General features: G+C 36.1%; 1 protein-coding gene across 10 annotated transcripts in view; it reads left to right on the top strand.

The window, feature by feature from the left end:
* Stxbp5l (syntaxin binding protein 5L) overlaps window positions 1-19,767 on the top strand; it is a 229,221-nt gene that overhangs the window by 129,538 nt on the left and 79,916 nt on the right. For all 10 annotated transcript variants that reach the window (XM_057763575.1, XM_057763572.1, XM_057763570.1 and 7 more), the window contains exons 14-18: window positions 440-507; window positions 1,733-1,773; window positions 4,333-4,550; window positions 6,541-6,713; window positions 9,371-9,496. In XM_057763575.1, the coding sequence (XP_057619558.1) occupies window positions 440-507; window positions 1,733-1,773; window positions 4,333-4,550; window positions 6,541-6,713; window positions 9,371-9,496 (626 nt within the window). The remainder of the gene's footprint in view (window positions 1-439; window positions 508-1,732; window positions 1,774-4,332; window positions 4,551-6,540; window positions 6,714-9,370; window positions 9,497-19,767) is intronic.

Here is a 19,767-nt window from a genome sequence, read left to right as displayed (position 1 = left end):
AGAGGCATGGTGCACACACGGAGCATTGCTCCTGGTAGAGTACCCCATTGCTGTCGTTGACTTGCTCTGTAAGGACAAACTGGGCATGGCAGGGCTGGCACATGGCATCAGACAAGTATTCAGATATGTTGCTTCCCATTGTGGTGGCTGTGTGCCTGGCTTTTTTGTGTCTCTCAACACTTTCTTGGTGTTTACCATTGCAAATTTTGGCCGTGATATACCTTGATGTTGGATGTCTCGGGTTTTATTCCAGTTTCTAGACTCTGTAAGTTCATTTTTTTTTTTTTTTTGTCAAATTGAAGACAACTATGCACTTGTTGTTTGGCTGTTTTGTAATGGTGTGATATTAAATATTTTTATTGTAACATTTAATTCTAAAACCTTAAGCATTTAAACTGGAAAATTTCAACTCCTATATTTTCCTTGATAATCTACTTAGGAATGGCCAGTCAGTGGAGGAGCTTGGAATCTTGGAGCACAAACTTACCCAGAAATTATTATTACTGGGTAAGTCAGAAGTTTTCTAAGTTGTAAATTATAACTAATTATGTTATAAATTTTAAAACAATAAAAATATTTGTTTAGCCTTGACAATTTTATGAAATTATACTCTATGCAAATGAATCATTTAAGTAAAAGTAAGAAGAATCTGAGAAATAGCTTTAATCCATAGTTCTTAACTTAAGTGAGAGGAACAATCATTTTGCTGGAAAAAGAATTATAACAAAAGAATTATGCTTAGATTATACTAGCAGAAGAAAGTCATAGGAAAATGATGAGATTCACAGAGAATGCTTTATTTGCAAATCATAGACTATTAACTTCAGGAAAGTCCCTTCCTCATCAGTGATGTTTATTCCTGAGTGGGTGATGTGTTTTTGTCTACTGTCTTTCTGCATCATTTGGAATAACCAAATGGATTTTCTTATTTTGGATAATTAGGTTTTTATTCTGGATAATTAGAATTTGCCAACTGATTTTTATTAAAATGTTTGCTTGGTTTTACATTCCTAAGACATTTTTTTTGGTTATAAGGAATTACACTTTCTGTGTATCTCACTCATTCATATTTTCTTGATAACTTTTTGTCTATGTTTAGTAAGATATTGTTGAATCTTTTTTCCTACAATATTTTCTGGGTTTGGTTTCAGATAATTCTGACTTTCCCAAATGTATTGGGAAGTACTGTGGACTCTTTGTTTTGCAGATAAATTTGCATATAATTGGTATAAATTATTAATCATGACAGTTTTAATCAGTTTAGATATTTGTTTTTATATTTTGATAAATATTCAAGTTATCTTTTTATTAAATGTTAACCATTTTATTTTAAAATATTCATTTCATAAGCTATTTTACTATTCACTATGATATGTATAATCTTCCAGAAAGAAAAATCAAGAGATTCTTCTTTCTCTTGTCTTCAGAGTACAGTGTATATATTTTAATTGCTTTTAATGACCTATACATTTTCTCTACTTCCCTCCCTTCCTTCCCTCTTCCCTTCTACCCTCTCCTATGACCCCCATACTCCCAATTTACTCAGGAAATCTTGTCTTTTCCCAATGTATCTCTTTAAAAATCATTTTTAAGCTTAGAAATGGTTTGTCATATATTAATATTCATTACAATAATATTTTAATAATGATAGAAATAATAACTCAGTGTTGTATGTATTTAGAATGACTTTTATTTGATTTACTTTAATTAATATTAAGTTATTTTTATCTAGTCATGCTGATGGATCAATAAAATTTTGGGATGCCTCTGCAAGTAAGTTTATCTCCATTAAACAGAAAACATTTTGTTAATATTTATTAATGGCCATCTACCACTTTTTAATTTTGAAAAATTGCCATTTCAGAAATATATTAGCATAATTACAATTATATTGTTTTGATACAAAATTCATTTTCTTTGTTTTAGATCAGCTTAAAGTATACCTAACTGTATTCAATAATATTAAATAAACAAGACTATGACCACTCTTTCAGCAATCCTATGTAAAAAAGAATGTCACATCAGGAAAACAGCCAAGCTTTACCAGATTAATTGTTCAAGGAATTCCCTCTGTGTCCTACATGCATATTATATGACAAGTGCTTTTATTCCTTTGTTCTCATCTTCCCTATTCAATTCTATAATGTTCCATGAGAATCAAAAGAAATTATTTGATAACATAAAAAATCTTTTTAATTTTTGACAATTGGGTAATTTAAGGAATAACATGTGATCAATGTGGAAAGGCCTATTAACTTACCTAAGTCTTCATTTTACCCATATGTCATTCACAAACCATGGTCGTAAGAAAAGTAAAAGAGATGCACATGTGTAAATAAATGTCAAACTAGGAAAAATTTAAATGTAATCAACTGCCATTTAAATAAGAAATTGTAGAGGTTTATTTGAACTAGTGAATTTCAAGGAAGACTATATATGTATGTGTTATTTATTTTTCAGACAGAATATTTGTAGGTAATTTATTCTGGCCTCTATGACCCTCAAGCCTCAGCCAATCACTTTTTAGGATTACAATTACTCACCACCAGTCAGGTAGAAAGCTATTTTAGGGAATTAACAGCTAATCTGAACTTTGTTAGGTAGTTAAAACTCCAGTGGTTCTCAGCCTTCCTAATGCCATGACTCTTGAGTATCGTTTCTCAAGTTGTGTTGACCCCCAACCATAAAATTATTTCATTGCTACTTCATAACTGTAATTTCCTACTGTTATGAATTGTAATATAAATATCTGATGTGCAGGATATCTGATATGCAACCCATGCAAAATCATCAATCAACTCCCAGGAGTCACAGACTCACAGGTTGAGAACCACTTCTTTAGACAAGAATAGGAAGAGAAGAACAACTTAGCAATACTTTTAGTTTCTGAGAATGTATAACCAGGAGGGCAAGAATCATGAAAATAAGAAATACAAGAAAAATGACTAATGTAGTAGGAGGCTTCTTGTTCATCCCCAGCAGCTCAGACCCAAAATAACTATATTATTTAAATCACTGCTTGGCCAATCAGCTTATGAATATTTCTGGATTAGTCTTATATCCTAAATTAACCCATTTTTATTAGTGTATATTTTACCATGAGTCTTATAGCCTAACTGGCAAGGTTCCAGCTAGCAGCTCAGGTCTTTCCCCTCTGGCGGCTCGATGGCATCTCCTTGACTCTGCCTTCTTCCTCCCGGCATCAATTTAGTTTTCCCAACCTAGCTCTATTCTGCCTTATCACAGGCCAAAGCAGTTTCTTTATTCATGGACCAATAAAAGCAGCACATATACAGGACTTCCCACAACAGACTAATATGACACAAAGATGTTGTCTAACCTACAATTTCTATTTCAGCGTTTACCAGCCATCTCAATGATGTCCTTTACAACAGCAACAACTAGAAAGCATCATTGTTTTTAATCTGGTCATATTTCAAGTTCTTTAAAGTGTAGCGTGAGCCCAAATATTTCATGTCACTGACAATGTTTAAAGTGCAGGCTAATTTTTTATAGAATTGCTTTGGACTCGACTGAATACTGCTTCTCGTTAAAGCCAAGCTGTGTCCTTCTCACAGGAGCTTCTGGCTTTTGAAACTCTTCAAGACCATTCCCAGAGCAAAATCTTTTGTTTTGTATGGGGAATTCTGTTTTTATAATGCTCTGAAGTGGAAATAACTTCCCCTAAGTAAATATTATTGAAAACCATCCATGAACCCAGTGTAACCTGACCCTTTCTAAGCTAGAAACACCAGATGAAATCTTTTCTAAAACAAGTAAAGAATTCTGTCTAAAAAAAAAAAAAAAAAAAAAAAACAGAATATTGGGGCTGGAGAGATGGCTCAGTAGTTAAGAGCATTGCCTGCTCTTGCCAAAGGTCCTGAGTTCAATTCTCAGCAACCACATGGCGGCTCACTGTAAAGAGATCTGGCATCCTCTTCTGGCCTTCAGGCATACACACAGACAGAATATTGTATACATAATAAATATTAAAAAAAATAGAATATTATATCAACCTCTTATCAGGCAATTGCAGATGTTGTTGTGAAAAAAAAAACATGGCAACATGCTACCTGGGAGAGGTTTGTGTTGTGATTTCCATTATAAGCTTTTATAATTCCAATGCTCGTACACGCTTTTTCTCTTTCTCTTTATAATTTCCCTGTTGATAGTACTGACAATGAGGGCCTGACCCTGAGGATTTGCTATGTAAACAGGATTTGCTCTACTTGGGTTTTACTTTGTGGGTTCAACAAATGTACTGACAAAACTTGAACAATGTCTAGGAATTAAAATCAAATTAGGAAATAACTGCATTTTAATATTTTATAGTGACTCTGCAGATGTTGTACAAGTTAAAAACTTCAAAAGTATTTGAAAAGCAGAAGGTAGGAGATGGCAAACAAGCGTGTGAAATTGTAGAAGAAGATCCATTTGCTGTGCAGATGGTTTATTGGTGTCCAGAGAGCAGAATATTTTGTGTATCAGGAGTCTCTGCATATGTCATAATTTATAAATTCAGCAGACATGAAATTACGACAGAAATTGTGGTAAGTTACTTTAAGTTTAACTTTCCTATTTATAGTCATTAAAAGAAGGCAATTATGTATTTGAATTGCTTGGTATGGTTTTTAAGTAATCAAAAGACAACATAAAATCTATATATTCTATAGTATTTTAAATTGCCATTACTTAATATATTAGAAAGTAGTTTGTTTCAAATTAACAGCTTTCTAATAAAACTTTAGTGTCGAAATGAACTTGTTATTCTAAAATTAATCTCACTACAAATTGAACATCATGTTGTTCTCTTCAATTTTGTATCTACCTGACTGAACAGAGTCAATTCCTAAGTATTAATTGTCAATATTATAATATCAGCATTATTCTTAATTATAAGAAAAATTACTTATTATAGTGTATAACACATTTAAAGTAGGTATTGTATAGGATATAAACATGTATATGCACATATGCACTTAATCAGTGTAGAGTTTTGCTTTCTGTATATGTGTCAATTTAGTGCAGACTTTGTTCTTTTAAAAATGTAAATGTTTTGTTTTCTTGTTAATTAGCTGTCATAAATGATTATTTCTCAACTATAATAAGGTTACTCTAAATAGTTTTTTATAACTAACGTTTTATATGGTTAAAAATAATTATTACCAAATTTTTAATTTCTAAATTCATTACACAAAATTCTGATTATGCAAAATGATGTTACTATGGATTAATTATATCAAAGTTAATATATCTATATTTTTTCTATATAATTTACCTTTTTAACCAGAATATAAAGATTATTTCATATAGGACTTTTTGTGTTTTTACCTCAACTAAAATTAATGTTTCTTTTACTGTATACTGAAAGACTAGGGTTTGGGATCACAACCCTAATTTTACCATTGATTATCTGTGTGTGTGTATAGCTCTGAGCAATTAATAGGCAGTAATAGAATCTTGGTACAATATATTCTCATACAAATATAATTTCTTGTGTAAAAATGGCAAATGAAACATAAAAGCGAAATGGAAATACTCAAGCTGATTTCATCAGGTTTTTATAGTGGTGTTGTAGCAACAGTACTATGTATTAGTACTCGATAACAGATACTCAAACTGTCACTGCCGAAAAGCTTCTGGTAGTTTAGAGATTATATTATAATAAGTTCGGTAATATTGCTGTGTTCATGCCATATGAATATTATCTTAATCTACTTTTAGATAACAAAATGTGCATGCTACAATATAAATTAAATACTTTTTATAAATATATACACATATCTGTATAAATTTCTTTCATTGAGATAACTGTCAATTTCTCCTTTTATTTTAATCATCTGCCATATTATAATTTATCATAAGAAAATGTCTTAGTGTTTCAATTACTTTGATGAAACACCATGACCAAAAGCAACTTGGGGAGGAAATGATTTATTTCACTTACACTTCCAGATGTTGTCAGTCACCAGAGAACTCACTCAAGCAGGGTGTGAACCTGGAGGCTAGAACTGATACAGACATGGTGAAGGCACCCTGCTTTACTGCCTTGCTCCCCAAGACTGAAGCATACTGCTTTCTTATATAACTCAGGACCACCTTCCCAGAGTTGGCACCACACACAGTGAGCTGAGCCCTTCCATGTCAATCACTAAGAAAATACCGCAGGGGCTTGCCTACATGCCAATCTATTGGGGGACATTTTCTCAGTTGAGGTTCCCTCTTCCAAAATGATTTTAGTTTATGTCAAGTTGACAAAACAAGTTTGAGAAATCACAGGAATATTTATTATATAAGAATTTATTTTCACTAGTAGGCATCTTGCTTATAAATTTGAGAAATTAAAAATTATGGGCTTTTTGTTCATTGTCATTGAATAGTTCATATAATTTACTACTTAATTCAGCTTAAAATAATTCTCAAAGTGTAAGTTATTGAATTTACTGGTCTAAAATTTAAGAATAGTTTTAAAAACTCTCACGTATATTAATGTAGCTACTGTTATTAACTTAGACTAAATTAAAATCTGACTTTTTTTAGTCATTAGAAGTACGACTTCAGTGTGATGTTGAAGATATTATCACCCCCGAGCCAGAAACAAGTCCTCCATTTCCAGATCTCTCCTCTCAACTCCCCTCTTCAAGGAGTCTTTCTGGAAGCACCAATACTGTGTCTAGTGAAGGAGTGACAAAGGACAGCATCCCGTGCCTCAGGTAAGAACTACTACCAAGTGCTGAAGCATGTTCCTATGTTAGTTATAGATTTCTTACACACTGTAACAGATAAAGTTATTACTGTCTCTCGTTGTTAAATTAGTTATGAGAGCATCATTTTTTCTTTGAATAACTCTAGCAAAAAGGGCACACAGTGTTTTTATAATTCATTTGCCTATTGATAGTTTCCCAGAAGGATTCTAAAGAAAACACAACTTTGATTAAATGGGAAATTTAGCAAGTCAAAACCCTGACCTGTATTTCTAATTACTAATTGTTAAATGTTTTACTCAGTACATCTAAGTTAAGCTTTAAAATAAAATTTAAAAGATTATTTTGTAAAGTTCATAGCAAAAATTATTTTACGTTTTGCTTTTCATTAATAAATTATTATTTTTATGTTGTCAAATAAATGTTTCTAGTATTAAATGCTCAGAGAATTCAGCCTAAGCAAGGATTTTCTCTAAGCTCCATATGAAAATATATGTATCGATTACTTAAGAATTCTAGAAAGCTTGTTTCCTCACTTCTTATGCAAATCTGTATGGAAAATTTAGAGATAAGATTTCAACAACAAAAACTATACAATTGGCAGTAATCTATAGCTTTTTCCTACTTTTTAAAAGATTTTCAAAAAGGAAATATAAGCATGAATTGGAGGAAAATTCTACAGGCAAAAAAAATCATTAAATTTTAGTTAGCAAAAAGCTCTTTATTATTATTATTATTTTATTACTTAAAAAATACCAATCCAATTTCCCACTTCCTCCCCTCCTCCCACTCCCATCACACACCCTCCAAACGCTCCCCCTCAAATCCTAAGAGAGCACAACGCACCCTTGCCCTGTGGCAAGTGCAAGACCCTCCCTACTACATCTAGGTTGAGCAAGATATACATCTAAAGAGAATAGGATCCCAAAAAGCCAGTACATGCAGTAGGGATAAATCCCAGAGCCACTGCAAGTGGCCCCTCAATCTGCCCCGTCAACCACATTCAGAGGGACTAAATTGTCTCAGTGGATGAACCCCTCATGATCTTGAATTCCTTGCTCATATTCTCCCTCCTTCCACTCTTCAACTGGACCTTGGGAGCTCAGTCCAGTGCTCCGATATGGTTCTCTGCCTCTGTTTCCATCAGTTGTTGAATGAAGGTTCTATGGTGATATTTGAGATAATCATCAGTCTGACTACAGGGCAAGGCCAGTTCAGGCACCCTCTCCTCTATTGCTTATGGTCTTAGCTGGGGTCATTCTTGTGGATTCCTGGGAATTTTTCTAGAGCAGGTTTCTTGCTAACCCCATAATGGCTCCCTCAATCAAGATCTCTTTCCTTGCTCTCATATCTGTCCTTACTCCATCTTGACTATCCCATTCCCTCAAGTTCTCCTCAACCCTTCCCTTCTCCTCAACCCTCCCCTTCTCCTCTTCTTTCTACCTTCTGCCCCCGTGCTCCCAAATTTTGTCAGGCAATCTTGTCTGTTTCCAATTTCCAGGTGGGTCTATATATGTTTTTCACCTTATTACTTAGGTTCACCTTATTTCTTACCTTCTCTAGGATCATGAAATATAGTATATAGTATAATATAATATATATAATATATAATAGAATAGGTTCACCTTATTACTTAGCTTCTCTAGGATCATGAACTATAGGCTCAATGTCCTTTGTTTATAGCTGGTATCTACTTATGAGTGAGTACATACCATATTCATTTTTTTTGGATATGGGTTACCTCACTCAGGATAGTGTTTTATAATTCCATCTATTTGCATACAAAATTCAAAATGTCATTATTTTTTACTGCTGAATTATACTCTAATGTGTAAGTGTGCCACACAGCAAAAGACTCATAAGTTTATAAATATATTTGTTTGCATTTGCTTATTTGTGTGCTGTTGGGATGAGGCCCACTTGTTGGTTCCTGCCATCTGGAACCAAAATAACCACACAGAAACTATATTAATTAAAACACTGCTTGGCCCATTAGATATATCTTCTTATTGGCTAACATATTAATTTAACCCATTTCTATTAATCTGTATATAGCTATGTGACCAGTGGATTACTGGCAAAGTTTCAGCATGTCTGGTGACAGCTCTATCACTTCTGACTCTGACTTCCTCCTCCCAGGCTATAGGCCAAGCCAGTTATTTATTCATTAACAAATAAAAGCAACACATAGACAGTAGGACCTCACACACCGGTGTGCATGTGCAAACTCACCCCCCCCACACACACACCCTCTTTCATACTTGTGAATGTCAAAGGACAAGCTGTAGGAATCTATTCTTTCCTTCTATCTTGTGGGTCATGGGGATGATGCTCAGGTCTTTCAGTTTTGACGGCAAGCACCTCTTCTTGCCGAACTACCATGCCAGTCCTATCGTGAGAATACAAATCTTTTAACTACCTAGACATGTATAAAATGTAGAAGAATTTGAGATAGGGATGATGGAGGAAAACCAGTGAAATAAAGGTCTGGTGTGAAGATGAAGTTAGCATTAACAATTATCAACTTGAGAAGCACTTAGTAACTCTCATCTGCATTCTCGCCCCAGTGTTTATATATTTTGGAAGCATGATTCTATGTAAATTCTTAAAGCACATGAGCATGCTAAAGCTGTATGTGCTAAAATTATGTTTTCTCTTTCTTCTAGTGTTAAAACACGGCCAGTGCGGATGCCGCCGGGCTATCAAGCAGATCTTGTTATTCAGTTGGTGTGGGTCGATGGTGAGCCTCCTCAGCAGATTACCAGCCTTGCTGTAAGCTCCGCGTACGGAATGTAAGTGGTTAAACTTTCTTTCTGGTCAGTATTACAGAATTTTAAACAGTTTACAAATGTTTCTTTTAAAATATTAAGACTTAAAAGAGAAATTCCTTAGTTCAGTTTTTATTAGGTTGACCATAGTATAATATATTAATAATTAAACTTATGCTATGATTATTTTATTTGTTTTCTTTTCCTTGATTTCATATTAGTGGCAATATTCCTACTTCAGATTTCTCTTTTTGGATTGATTTGGATTTTCTGCCTCTTTTCCCTTACGTTTCACTTTTGGGCACCTTCTTTTGACCAGTCTTGTAGAGATCACTTCTACTCTGTTTAATTGATAGTGGATCTGCCTGCAGAGCTTGGCTTCAGGTACCCTAGCAAATAGAGCAAGTTTAGGTTTCTCATGAGAGCTGACTCTTTCACCCTTCTTGGGTATTTCTGATCTCAGTTGTAAGGTACTTGAACGGTATAATCCATCCGCATTACTTGTTGTGGAAAGGGGCAGGTATTATTTTCTGCCCCAGTTACCTTGAACATGGGTGAATTCAAGCAGTTCCAAGATACCCTTTTCAGAAGATTGGCCTTCAAAGGCAGGATCAAGAACTTAAGAGGTTGTGGAGACATGCCATTCAGTTCAGAATAAAGAGCATTAGAGTAAATCATTAGAGAAATAATTTCTGTGTATAGGAATTACCCTGAAGAGCGTATGAGAATGACGGCTAGGGTGATCGCCTTATAGAACTTCAGTTTCAAAGAAAAAACCGTTCCCACCTCAAATCGTCATCAAAGTGAACTCCACAAAATATTAAAGAATAAATATACTTGTTATACAGAATCTTTCTGAGATTTATGAAAGATAAACTCAAGCTTGTCTCATTTTGTGAGGTAACATAAATTTGAGAACTTGAAAATATTATTACAAGAATGGAAAATTATGTCTATGACTTATGAGCAATATGAATTAAAAATTCTACTAAAATATAAATAAATCTATCAAGAAAACTTATAAAAATTTTCATAACCAAAGTTCAATTATATCGGGAATAGGGATAGCTTTATCATTTTAAATGAATCAGGGCAATTTATCAAATTAACAGAATAAAGTAGAAAAATCATATGATAATATCAGGGATGCAAAAACAAAAGCATATGAGGAGCTGCCCATGCCCCAGCAGATAGAGTTGCCCAGTCACATACTGGAATATTGAGTAGACTCAGAGGTTAAAACAGCATGACCACTTAAGTTGGGAAGAAATGGTAAGATAAATGGGAGAAGAATTGGGGCAGAGAGTATGAGGGACAGACTTGATCCAAACACATTGTATACATGTACAGAGTTCTCAAACAACAAAACACACACACGCAAATACACGATGATGTTCAATACCCATGGTGTTGAAGTTTCTAGCTAAGAATACGAAGACATTTTTCTCACTCTAATATGTTGCAACAAGCACTATACTTTATGGTGACATGATAGACATTTCACCTCTGAGTTTTAAAAATATAAAAGTTTACTTGGGCTGCTATAATAAAACACCTTAGACTTGGTAATTTATGTATAACTGAAGTATATTCCTCAGTTCTAGAGACTGGGAAGTCTAAGATCAGGGTCTGAGCAGATTCAATGTCTGACAAATGCTCACTCTTTTGGAAATGGTGTCTGACTGCATTCTCATGTAGAAGATACAACAAACAGGCTTTCTTTCCTCATAAGGGACCTGATCTCATCTGTGAGATGGAAGTCCTCAAGACCTAAAGACTCCACATCTCAATACCTTTGGGTTTTATGTTAAAAATCCTTGATAATATACATTATGGTTATTAATTGCCATGTGCCATTTCAGCTTATTGAGAAGCTAGCTCTGAGAAAAATGGTTGATGTGCTCTCCAATTTCAAGCCTAAGCATTTTTTCTCCAAAATGCCCCTAGACAAGGGATAGGCTGGCTCAAAATCCTTGTGACATTAGAAAAAAGCAACCAGCAGAGGGTTCTGAAAACACTGTGTCCTTGAGAACAGCTAGGAAGAAAAACCATTTTCAACAGAGGCTTCTGCTAATTATCACTCTAAATGTCTTCGGCGGGGGAAGGGGATGAGAAGGCAGGAGCTCATCCAGAAAGAGGAAGTACAATCTGGAACTCCAGCTGACTGCCTCAGCTTCCTGAGTTGATGTCTGTCAGAGAATCCCTAAACTTTATATTATCTTTGTTCTCTCATGCGGGGTACTCCTGGATGTTCTCTTCTCGATGTTGTGAACTGAACTGATGGTGTTTCCATAATCTCTTATGCCTGTTTGTTCTTTCACTTCTGCTTGCTATGAACCTAAGAAAATCACTAATTCAAAATTGAAAGGATTTCTATTGTAAGTCAATTTTAACACATAGAACACATGATTTGGGGGAGCTACAGAAATTCAGACCATAGCTTTTTGCTCCTAATTCCCCAAGATTCATATATTTATCGCTTGTAAAATAACCTTTATTCAACAACAGCACCAAAAGTCTTAGCACTTCAGCATTAGTCTATAAGATTTCAGACTGAAGTTTCATCTAGATGTTATCTGAATAGATAGATATAAGACTCAAAGTATGGTTCATTGAGAGGTAGACTCTGCTACCTAAATGTTTCACTCACCTACCTAAAGTTATGATTCAATAGTCAAGCTCTTCTCTAGCCATGATCCTATGAAATTAAATGCTTCCAAACTAAAATGGCAATATTTGTCCCACCATTCCAAAAGTCATAAATATTAAGTGGGGGAGCATACTATATTCCAACTAAAAACAAAATATGACGTGAAAACATTAAATCTGAAGTCTGGTTAATAACTCGACTTCATATTTTACCTTTTGAATACAATTAAGCATAGTTGGGCCTGAAGGTTTAGAGTAACCTTGTTGCTAGTGAATAGTTGGTATTGCAACTCTAATGGGCTGACATCTCATGCCTGAAACTCTCCGATGGTAAGGTAGATAGTGGTATACTCTCTAGCAGGGAGATTACACTCCAGGAATCATTGCCCTCATAGATACCTTCTTGCTCTTCTTTGTCAGTTTTCTGGCTAGGACCCAAAGCCCCTAGGGTGACTTCTTAGAAATGTTGGTGAAGACAGCAAACCCACGTTTTGAATTTGTGTGCCATCATGAATTGGGTATCAAGTTTTGTGACCTGAGTACTTCTTGGGGACAGTAACTATGTCCCACAATGCACCTGAGGCTACTGAAGTCATATGTGAAATTGATACAAACCACTGTAGGAGAAACACACCACACACCAAGATTCCTTAGTCTTTTAATGTCCCTGTTGTGATGAGTCCATGTTCTAAACGTTCACACTCTAGGACTGTGATGACCCTGTCGGCCCATTTATCTCAAAACTGACTTAGGTCATTCTTCCAATATCTTGTTGTCATATGTCTGCTTACTTTGTGATTTTAATTTTAAATGCAGTTTTCACACTTGCCTTGAAAAACAAACTATTCTTTTTTAAAAGTTATCATTAACGTTAACATCTTAAAATGTATTTCAAGATGGTTTAGAATATATCACCTACATTTTTTATTTCTATACTTAAAATGTTTGTTTTTCCATTTTAATTAAAATACAGCAATCACACATATATATGTAATTAGTAATATTTCATTGGCTATATGAAATGTATAGTAGTCAAATCAAATTGGTGAGCATTTCTTATTTATTTCCATTTGTCAACTTTTGCTTTTGTTTACTATTCCTTTTAGGCTCTAACTAGAAAAAATATTGCCTGAACCAATGTGTTTCCTTTGTATTCCAGTATTTTCAGAGTTTCAGGGTTTATAATTGGGTTTCTCATTTATTTTGAAGTAGTTTTAATATAGGCTGAAATGCAGTAGTTTTTTCACCACTCTATGTGGATATCAAGTTTCCTCAGTACTAGTTATTGAACAGGCTGTCTTTTCTTCACTATAGATTTTTGGTTCTTTTGTTGACTGTTTGTCTTTCCACCCTGAATACATGTACATTGACTTCTGGGATCCCTCTTTTGTTGGATAACATGTCACTTTACGTCAGGCTTATTTTGACCACTATGATTCTGTAGGACATAAGATTCAGTGCATCATTCTGTGCTTGTGGAGGCTAGACAAGGGTATCAGATACCTTGAAACTGGAATTGCAGAAGTTACTAGCAATTGACCCTGTATCCTCTGAGAGAGCAGTCAGTGCTCTTAGCCACTGAGCCCTCTCTTATATTGAAATATTACTGCAGCTAATACAGATATTTTAATAATGCTACTTCTTCCATTCTAAGAATCTAACAGGTCTTTCTACTTTTCTACTTTTGTTTCTCTCTCTCTCTCTCTCTTTCTCTCTCTCTCTCTCTCTTGGAGGGAGGACACGTGTGTATGTATACGTGTCCAAATGTGTGAGGACACACCTGCACATGGAGACCAAGGGTTAACATGCCTTCTTCAATCACTCTTTACTGTATTTGCTGAGGCAGTCTTTCACAGATCCCAGAGATAGTCAGTTTAGCTAATAAGATTACCCCATTTGTCCTGGGGATCCAGTAACTACCTCCAGAGCTCTTAGGTTATACACCCACTCAGCTTTTACATGGGTGCTGAGGGTCTAAACTGCAGTTCTCATGCTTGCAGAGTCTAGTCTTCTCTCTAGTCCAGAGAATGATCCATGATAGCTGTGCTTTGCTTTGAATAAGTGAGTTTATTAAGTATGTAGCAAGTAGAAATATAAGAAAAAAACATGAAATACAAATAGATAGAAGTAACAGATATATAGCAAAACATCAAATCAGTTTACAGCATACAGCAAAGGCTACAAGAATAGCCTGGTTTTGGAGAGCAAGCAAAAGTAGTATCATCAAATCAAGGGCCTAGTAACATAAAGCAAAAATCAGCTGGGGAAGTTGAAGCAGTCAGTTCCAAGAGTTCCAGGTTGAGTCTTCTCTCTCTGAACCAACCTCTGGCTTGCTGTTCCTGTTTTAGCATTGCTATTCTGTGAGATAACAATAGTAACCTCTATGGCTCTCAAGAGCATAATGTTTTTGTTCGTGGACTATCTGCTTCTCTTTCCCCTTTACAGAGCCAGGGAGGAGGCCTTATCCAGGATAGGGACTTTACAGAACGCTTGACAGTTTTGAGTCTGAGATGAGGGAGGGCCTCTATACTCCCAGAGTCTGCTTTTAACAAACTTAAACAACATATTGCCAACTTACCAATATAATTGACTTTATACTGGGCAAGCAGTACATCTACTGAGCCATATCCCCAACCCCCGCCCCTTTGCAATTTCTTTAATGAAAGTTCTGTGGTTTTCATTGTAGAAGCCATTAACTTCCTTTATTGTTTCCTCTTAGATTTTTTAAAAAAGCTATTATGAACTGGATTGCTTTCATTATTGGTGTATAAGAATAACAAAATTTGTTATTGATGTATAGAATAACTAATGACTTATTTCTATTAACTTTGTATCCTTGAAATTTATTGTATTTGGCACAAATGGGTGATACTGTTTCTGTTAGGGGTGAATATTGTCACATTGGTCTTTTCTGGAAACAATTACAATACTCTTAAAGATGTGCCTCACCAACTTCTAGGTGATTGTAGACTCTAATAGTGTTTCTTTAGAATTTGCCACAGGCTATTGTTAAATCACAGATTGTGAAGGTTAGAGATTTTCACCTTACAAACTAGTAATTTAATCTGCCATGGTTGTAGGAATTTGTGAAGAACAGAAAGAGAAAAAGAATAGCTCTCTGGGTCAGAAACCAGGGTTTTTATCTACAGCCTAAATAGCAGCATCTTTTGAGCTCTATCCATTAGTTATCTTTCCATTAGTATAGGGCATATCTAAGATAATCAACTTAAGGAAAAAAATCTCACAATTTGGAAGTTTCAGTCAATGCTCTGTTTGTTTTGGGCCTATGCCAAAGTGCCACTTCTTTGTGGAGAGCATGTTGTAGAGCAAATATTATTTGCTAGTGACCGGGAAGTGAAAAGAGGAAGAAAAAGGACTTGATCCTACTCTTCCCTTCAAGAACATACAAACAACCTACGCCCCCCAAGAGGGCCTATCTCCTTTTCTTTTTATTTTTTAATTAATATTTCCACCTGCTCCCCGTTTCCCATTTCCCTCCCCTCCTCCCAAATATTGCCCCCTCCCCCCACTCCCTCCCCCTATCCCCACTCCTCTTCTCCACCCCCCACACCATTCCCCCTCCCTCTCGATACTGAAGAGCAGTCCAAATTCTCTGCCCTGCGGGAAGACGAAGGTCTTCTATCTACTTCCAGGAAGGTGAGCGTCTAAACAGGCTAAGCTCCCACAAAGCCAGTTCATGTATTAGGATCAAAACCTAGTGCCATTGTCCTTGGCTTCTCATCAGCCTTCATTGTCCGCCATGCTCAGAGAGTCCAGTTTCAACCCATGCTTATTCAGTCCCAGACGAGCTGGCCTTGGTGGGCTCCCAATAAATCAGATCCACTGTCACAGTGGGTGGGTGCATCCCTCGTGGTCCTGATTTCCTTGCTCATGTTCTCCCTCCTTCTGCTCCTCATTTGGACCTTAAGAGCTCAGACCGTTGCTCCAAATTGAGTCTCTGTCTCTACCTCGATCCATCGCCAGATGAAGGTTCTAAGGTGATATGTAAGATATTCATCAGTATAGGATAGGGTCATTTCAGGTTCCCTCTCCTCAGTTGCCCAAGGTACCAGCTGGGGACATCTCCCTGGACACCTGCAAGCCCCTCTAGAGTCAAGTCTCTTGCCAACCCTAAGATGGCTCCCTTAGTTAAGATATACACTTCGCTGCTCCCGTATCCACCCTTCCTATATCCCAACCATCCCAATCCCCCGAGCTCCTCCCATCCTCCCCTTCTCATGTTTCTCATCCCATTTCCCCTTTGCCCCATGCCACCTCACCCGCAAGTTCCCAGTTTTTGCCCTGCAATCTTGTCTACTTCCCCTCTCCAGGCGGATGACTATACGATTTTCTTTGGGTTCACTTTCTTATTTAGCTTCTCTAGGATCACAAATTATATGCTCAATGTCCTTTATTTATGGTTAGAAACCGATTATGAGTGAGTACATCCCATGTTCCTCTTTTTGGGTCTGAGATACCTCACTCAGGATAGTGTTTTCTATTTCCATCCATTTGCACGCAAAATTCGAGAAGTCATTGTTTTTTACGGCCTATCTCTTAAAGTTTCCATTAGCACCCAGAAGTGCAAGCTTAAAATCAAGCCTTTACTATGTGAACCATTCAGAGACTTTCTGGCCCAAGATAGAGTAGTCTACCCCTGGATCAGAAAGGCTTATATCTAGTTTACAATGAAAAATACATTCAGTCCATCACCAAGAAACCCCCCAAAGCTTAACCATTTCTGCATTTTTCAAAAGTCCCAATCTAAAGTCTCCTCTGAAAAACTTAGTTGTAAACTTGTACAAATAATAATAATAAAGATAAGTTGTTGTAAGTCCCCTTTTGGGGATAACTTCTGCCATGGTCCAGTCACAGTGGGTTCATACACTCCAGGGAAGGAGTGTGAGGATTAGAAATGTTAGGTGGGGGAGCAGATTAAGAAAGAAACACAGGATAATACTGGGAGGGTAACTCAGTGAATACTGAATGCTGAACTACCTCTGCCCTTATTTTTCATGTGCTTTTATACCCCAATGCAAAAAGGTAGAAGAAGGCAAAGACTGCTTTAACATGATACAAAGGACAACCATACATAACAGTTACTTGCTCCAATACTTGAGTCATCAAGCCACTAATTCCTGAGCAAAGCATTTATTTGGGGCAGTGATCTCACCCTAGACCAAGTATCCTGCAGGCAGCCACTCCCTAAATCAAACCTCCTATTTCAAAAGAAGGAGCTGAAGTTTGCTTGAATTCTCTGAGCTTTGGTCAGGATGGAGCAGATCTACCTCTATGGTCTATCTTAATGTCCAAAACACCAAGTAACCACAGCCTAGGTCAGGATATCTTGTTTTGTAGCCACACCTGTTGTCAACAACTTTGAAAGAGCAAAATAAGCTCAAACTCTCTGACCTTCAGACAAGATGGAATAAGCTCACATTTTTGAGTTCCCACAATAAGTCACACACTTCCAAGAAACAAGGAATAGGATAAACATTCCCAGTTCAAGGAGATGTAATAAGAACATAGGAAAGGAAGGATTGAGTCAAAGCAAGACTTTTTACCCAATAAAGAAAACATTAATTTCCATAGCTCTGTATTCAACACTGAGGATACTCAGGAGAGCTTTGGATGTTCTACCTCCTTGATTTAGCAATCCCAAATGGCCGAGTATAGTGGCTTTGGTTGTCATCTAGAACTACCAACAGAAGACTTCTTGGCATCCTTATTTTCCTTGGGCCTCAGTAGATGTTTCAGCTTCGCTTTCATAGATTCTTATATCATCCTGTTAGGAGATCATTACAGGGACTCTGACTTGGCCTTATATTTGCCTTTCTGGGCTTTCCTCTTGATATCTTGGTGGAAGCCTCCAGAACTCTGTAACTCTTGTACTCTGTCTTCATACCCAGCACTGCTGGCCAACAAGATCTGCCATCATTGAGTTAATTTGGGTCTACTTCTACCATGCCTGCAGCAGTCTCTGGGTGGCTTGCCAGCTAAGTTTCTCCAATGGTTTTAGGTTAAGTGATTACCTTTCTGCTCTGAAAAGATTATGCCATATAAAAGTCTTTGAAACGAATTTGGACTCTATATTTCTATATCTTGGAACCTATGCCAGATAGAGCCTTAACAATTCCTGAGATGTCTCCAAGGTATCGTTCTTATTATTTTGGTAGCAAGCACTTGACTTTTTTTAAAAAAAAAAATTCTGTATTTTTATGTTATATGTGAGGGTGTTTTGCCTACATGGATGTCTGTGGACCACATGTACACAATCATGCAGAAGTCAGAAGAGGTTTTTTGGGTCCTCTAGAACAAGAGTTCCTGACAGTTTTCAGTCACCCTGTTCATGCCGAGAACTGAACTTGGGTTCTTCGAAAGAGTAATAAGTGCTCTTAACCACTAAGTTATCTTTCCAGCCCCCATTTGATTTCTTTAATAGACAGAAATCTCTTGAACAAGTAAGTCTAAGATGCATTTCTATCAGAACTGTAAGTTTTCTGAATCTTTCTGATTTTTTACATTTTGTTCCAAATTCTTAATTGGCTAAAAGCAACCATTGTTACTGCCTTCTTGTTTTTCTGCCTTTAGATATTCTGCAATATAAATGGTCACATTTAAGACCATCAGTATCAGCATCAGTTTTCCACAAAGTTTATTAGATATAATAAAAAGGACATGGAAATAATACATCCAAAGTATTTGCCACATCATGACAAGAATAACCTCTTATCTACTTAACAGAGTTTTCATTTCTGCCTGAAACCTCATCAGTACCTTTTTGTTTTGTTTTATTTGGGGTTTGTATTAATATTCTAGACTCTAATTTCCTTTACTCTTGATAACTTAATGCATGTAATAAGATATGATCATACCAACTCCCTCATTTTCCTTCTCAAACACTGTATTCTTCCCAACATGTCCCCCTCTCAAATTCATGTCTTTTATTATGTTTTATCATCACCATTGTTGTTTTGATAAGCCACTAAATTCAATTACTGCTATTTATATGTGCAGAGAATGGGGCCATTCATTGCCATCCTAGACATTTAGCTCTCAGGAGAATTAATTACCCATTAAGCTCTTCTTATAGCACTCTAGGCTTTTCCTCAGACTTTTGTGTTTTTTTCCTATCAGCAGTTCTGGAGGCGTCTCCTTATGTTGGATGCCGTTAGATCTAATGTCACTTATCTATATCAGTGCTGTGTTTGTCATCATTTCACTGTTGGAATGCCTGAGATAATCTGCTTTAAAGCACGGAAGGTGCAATGATGTCATCCCTTCAGCGATTTCCTTCCACAGCCATTTGGCCATCTACAATCCATAAGCACCCCTCATACCCTAGCACCTCAAAATTACTGATTTGTTAGTGCCCCTGAAATTCATCTATGTTCTATGTATGTGTATGCTACATAGCATATATTAATTTGTTTTATTTATAACTTGGTGCTCTTTGCTGCTGAAAAATATTTTAGTACATGGATAGACATTGTTTCCTGAAATATCTGTAGAATTTGGTATTTCTATCAGTAATATGAGTGTTCACTTTTTCTGAATTATTGTCAGCACTTAGTATTGTCAGTCTTATTTTGCTCACTGACTTCATAGGTTTCTAATCTCTAAATATGGTTTTAACTCTTATATCC

The sequence above is a fragment of the Chionomys nivalis genome, chromosome 3 (genome assembly GCF_950005125.1).
Source record: "Chionomys nivalis chromosome 3, mChiNiv1.1, whole genome shotgun sequence".
Taxonomy (NCBI): domain Eukaryota; kingdom Metazoa; phylum Chordata; class Mammalia; order Rodentia; family Cricetidae; genus Chionomys; species Chionomys nivalis.
This window is presented reverse-complemented; position numbering and strand designations above follow the sequence as displayed.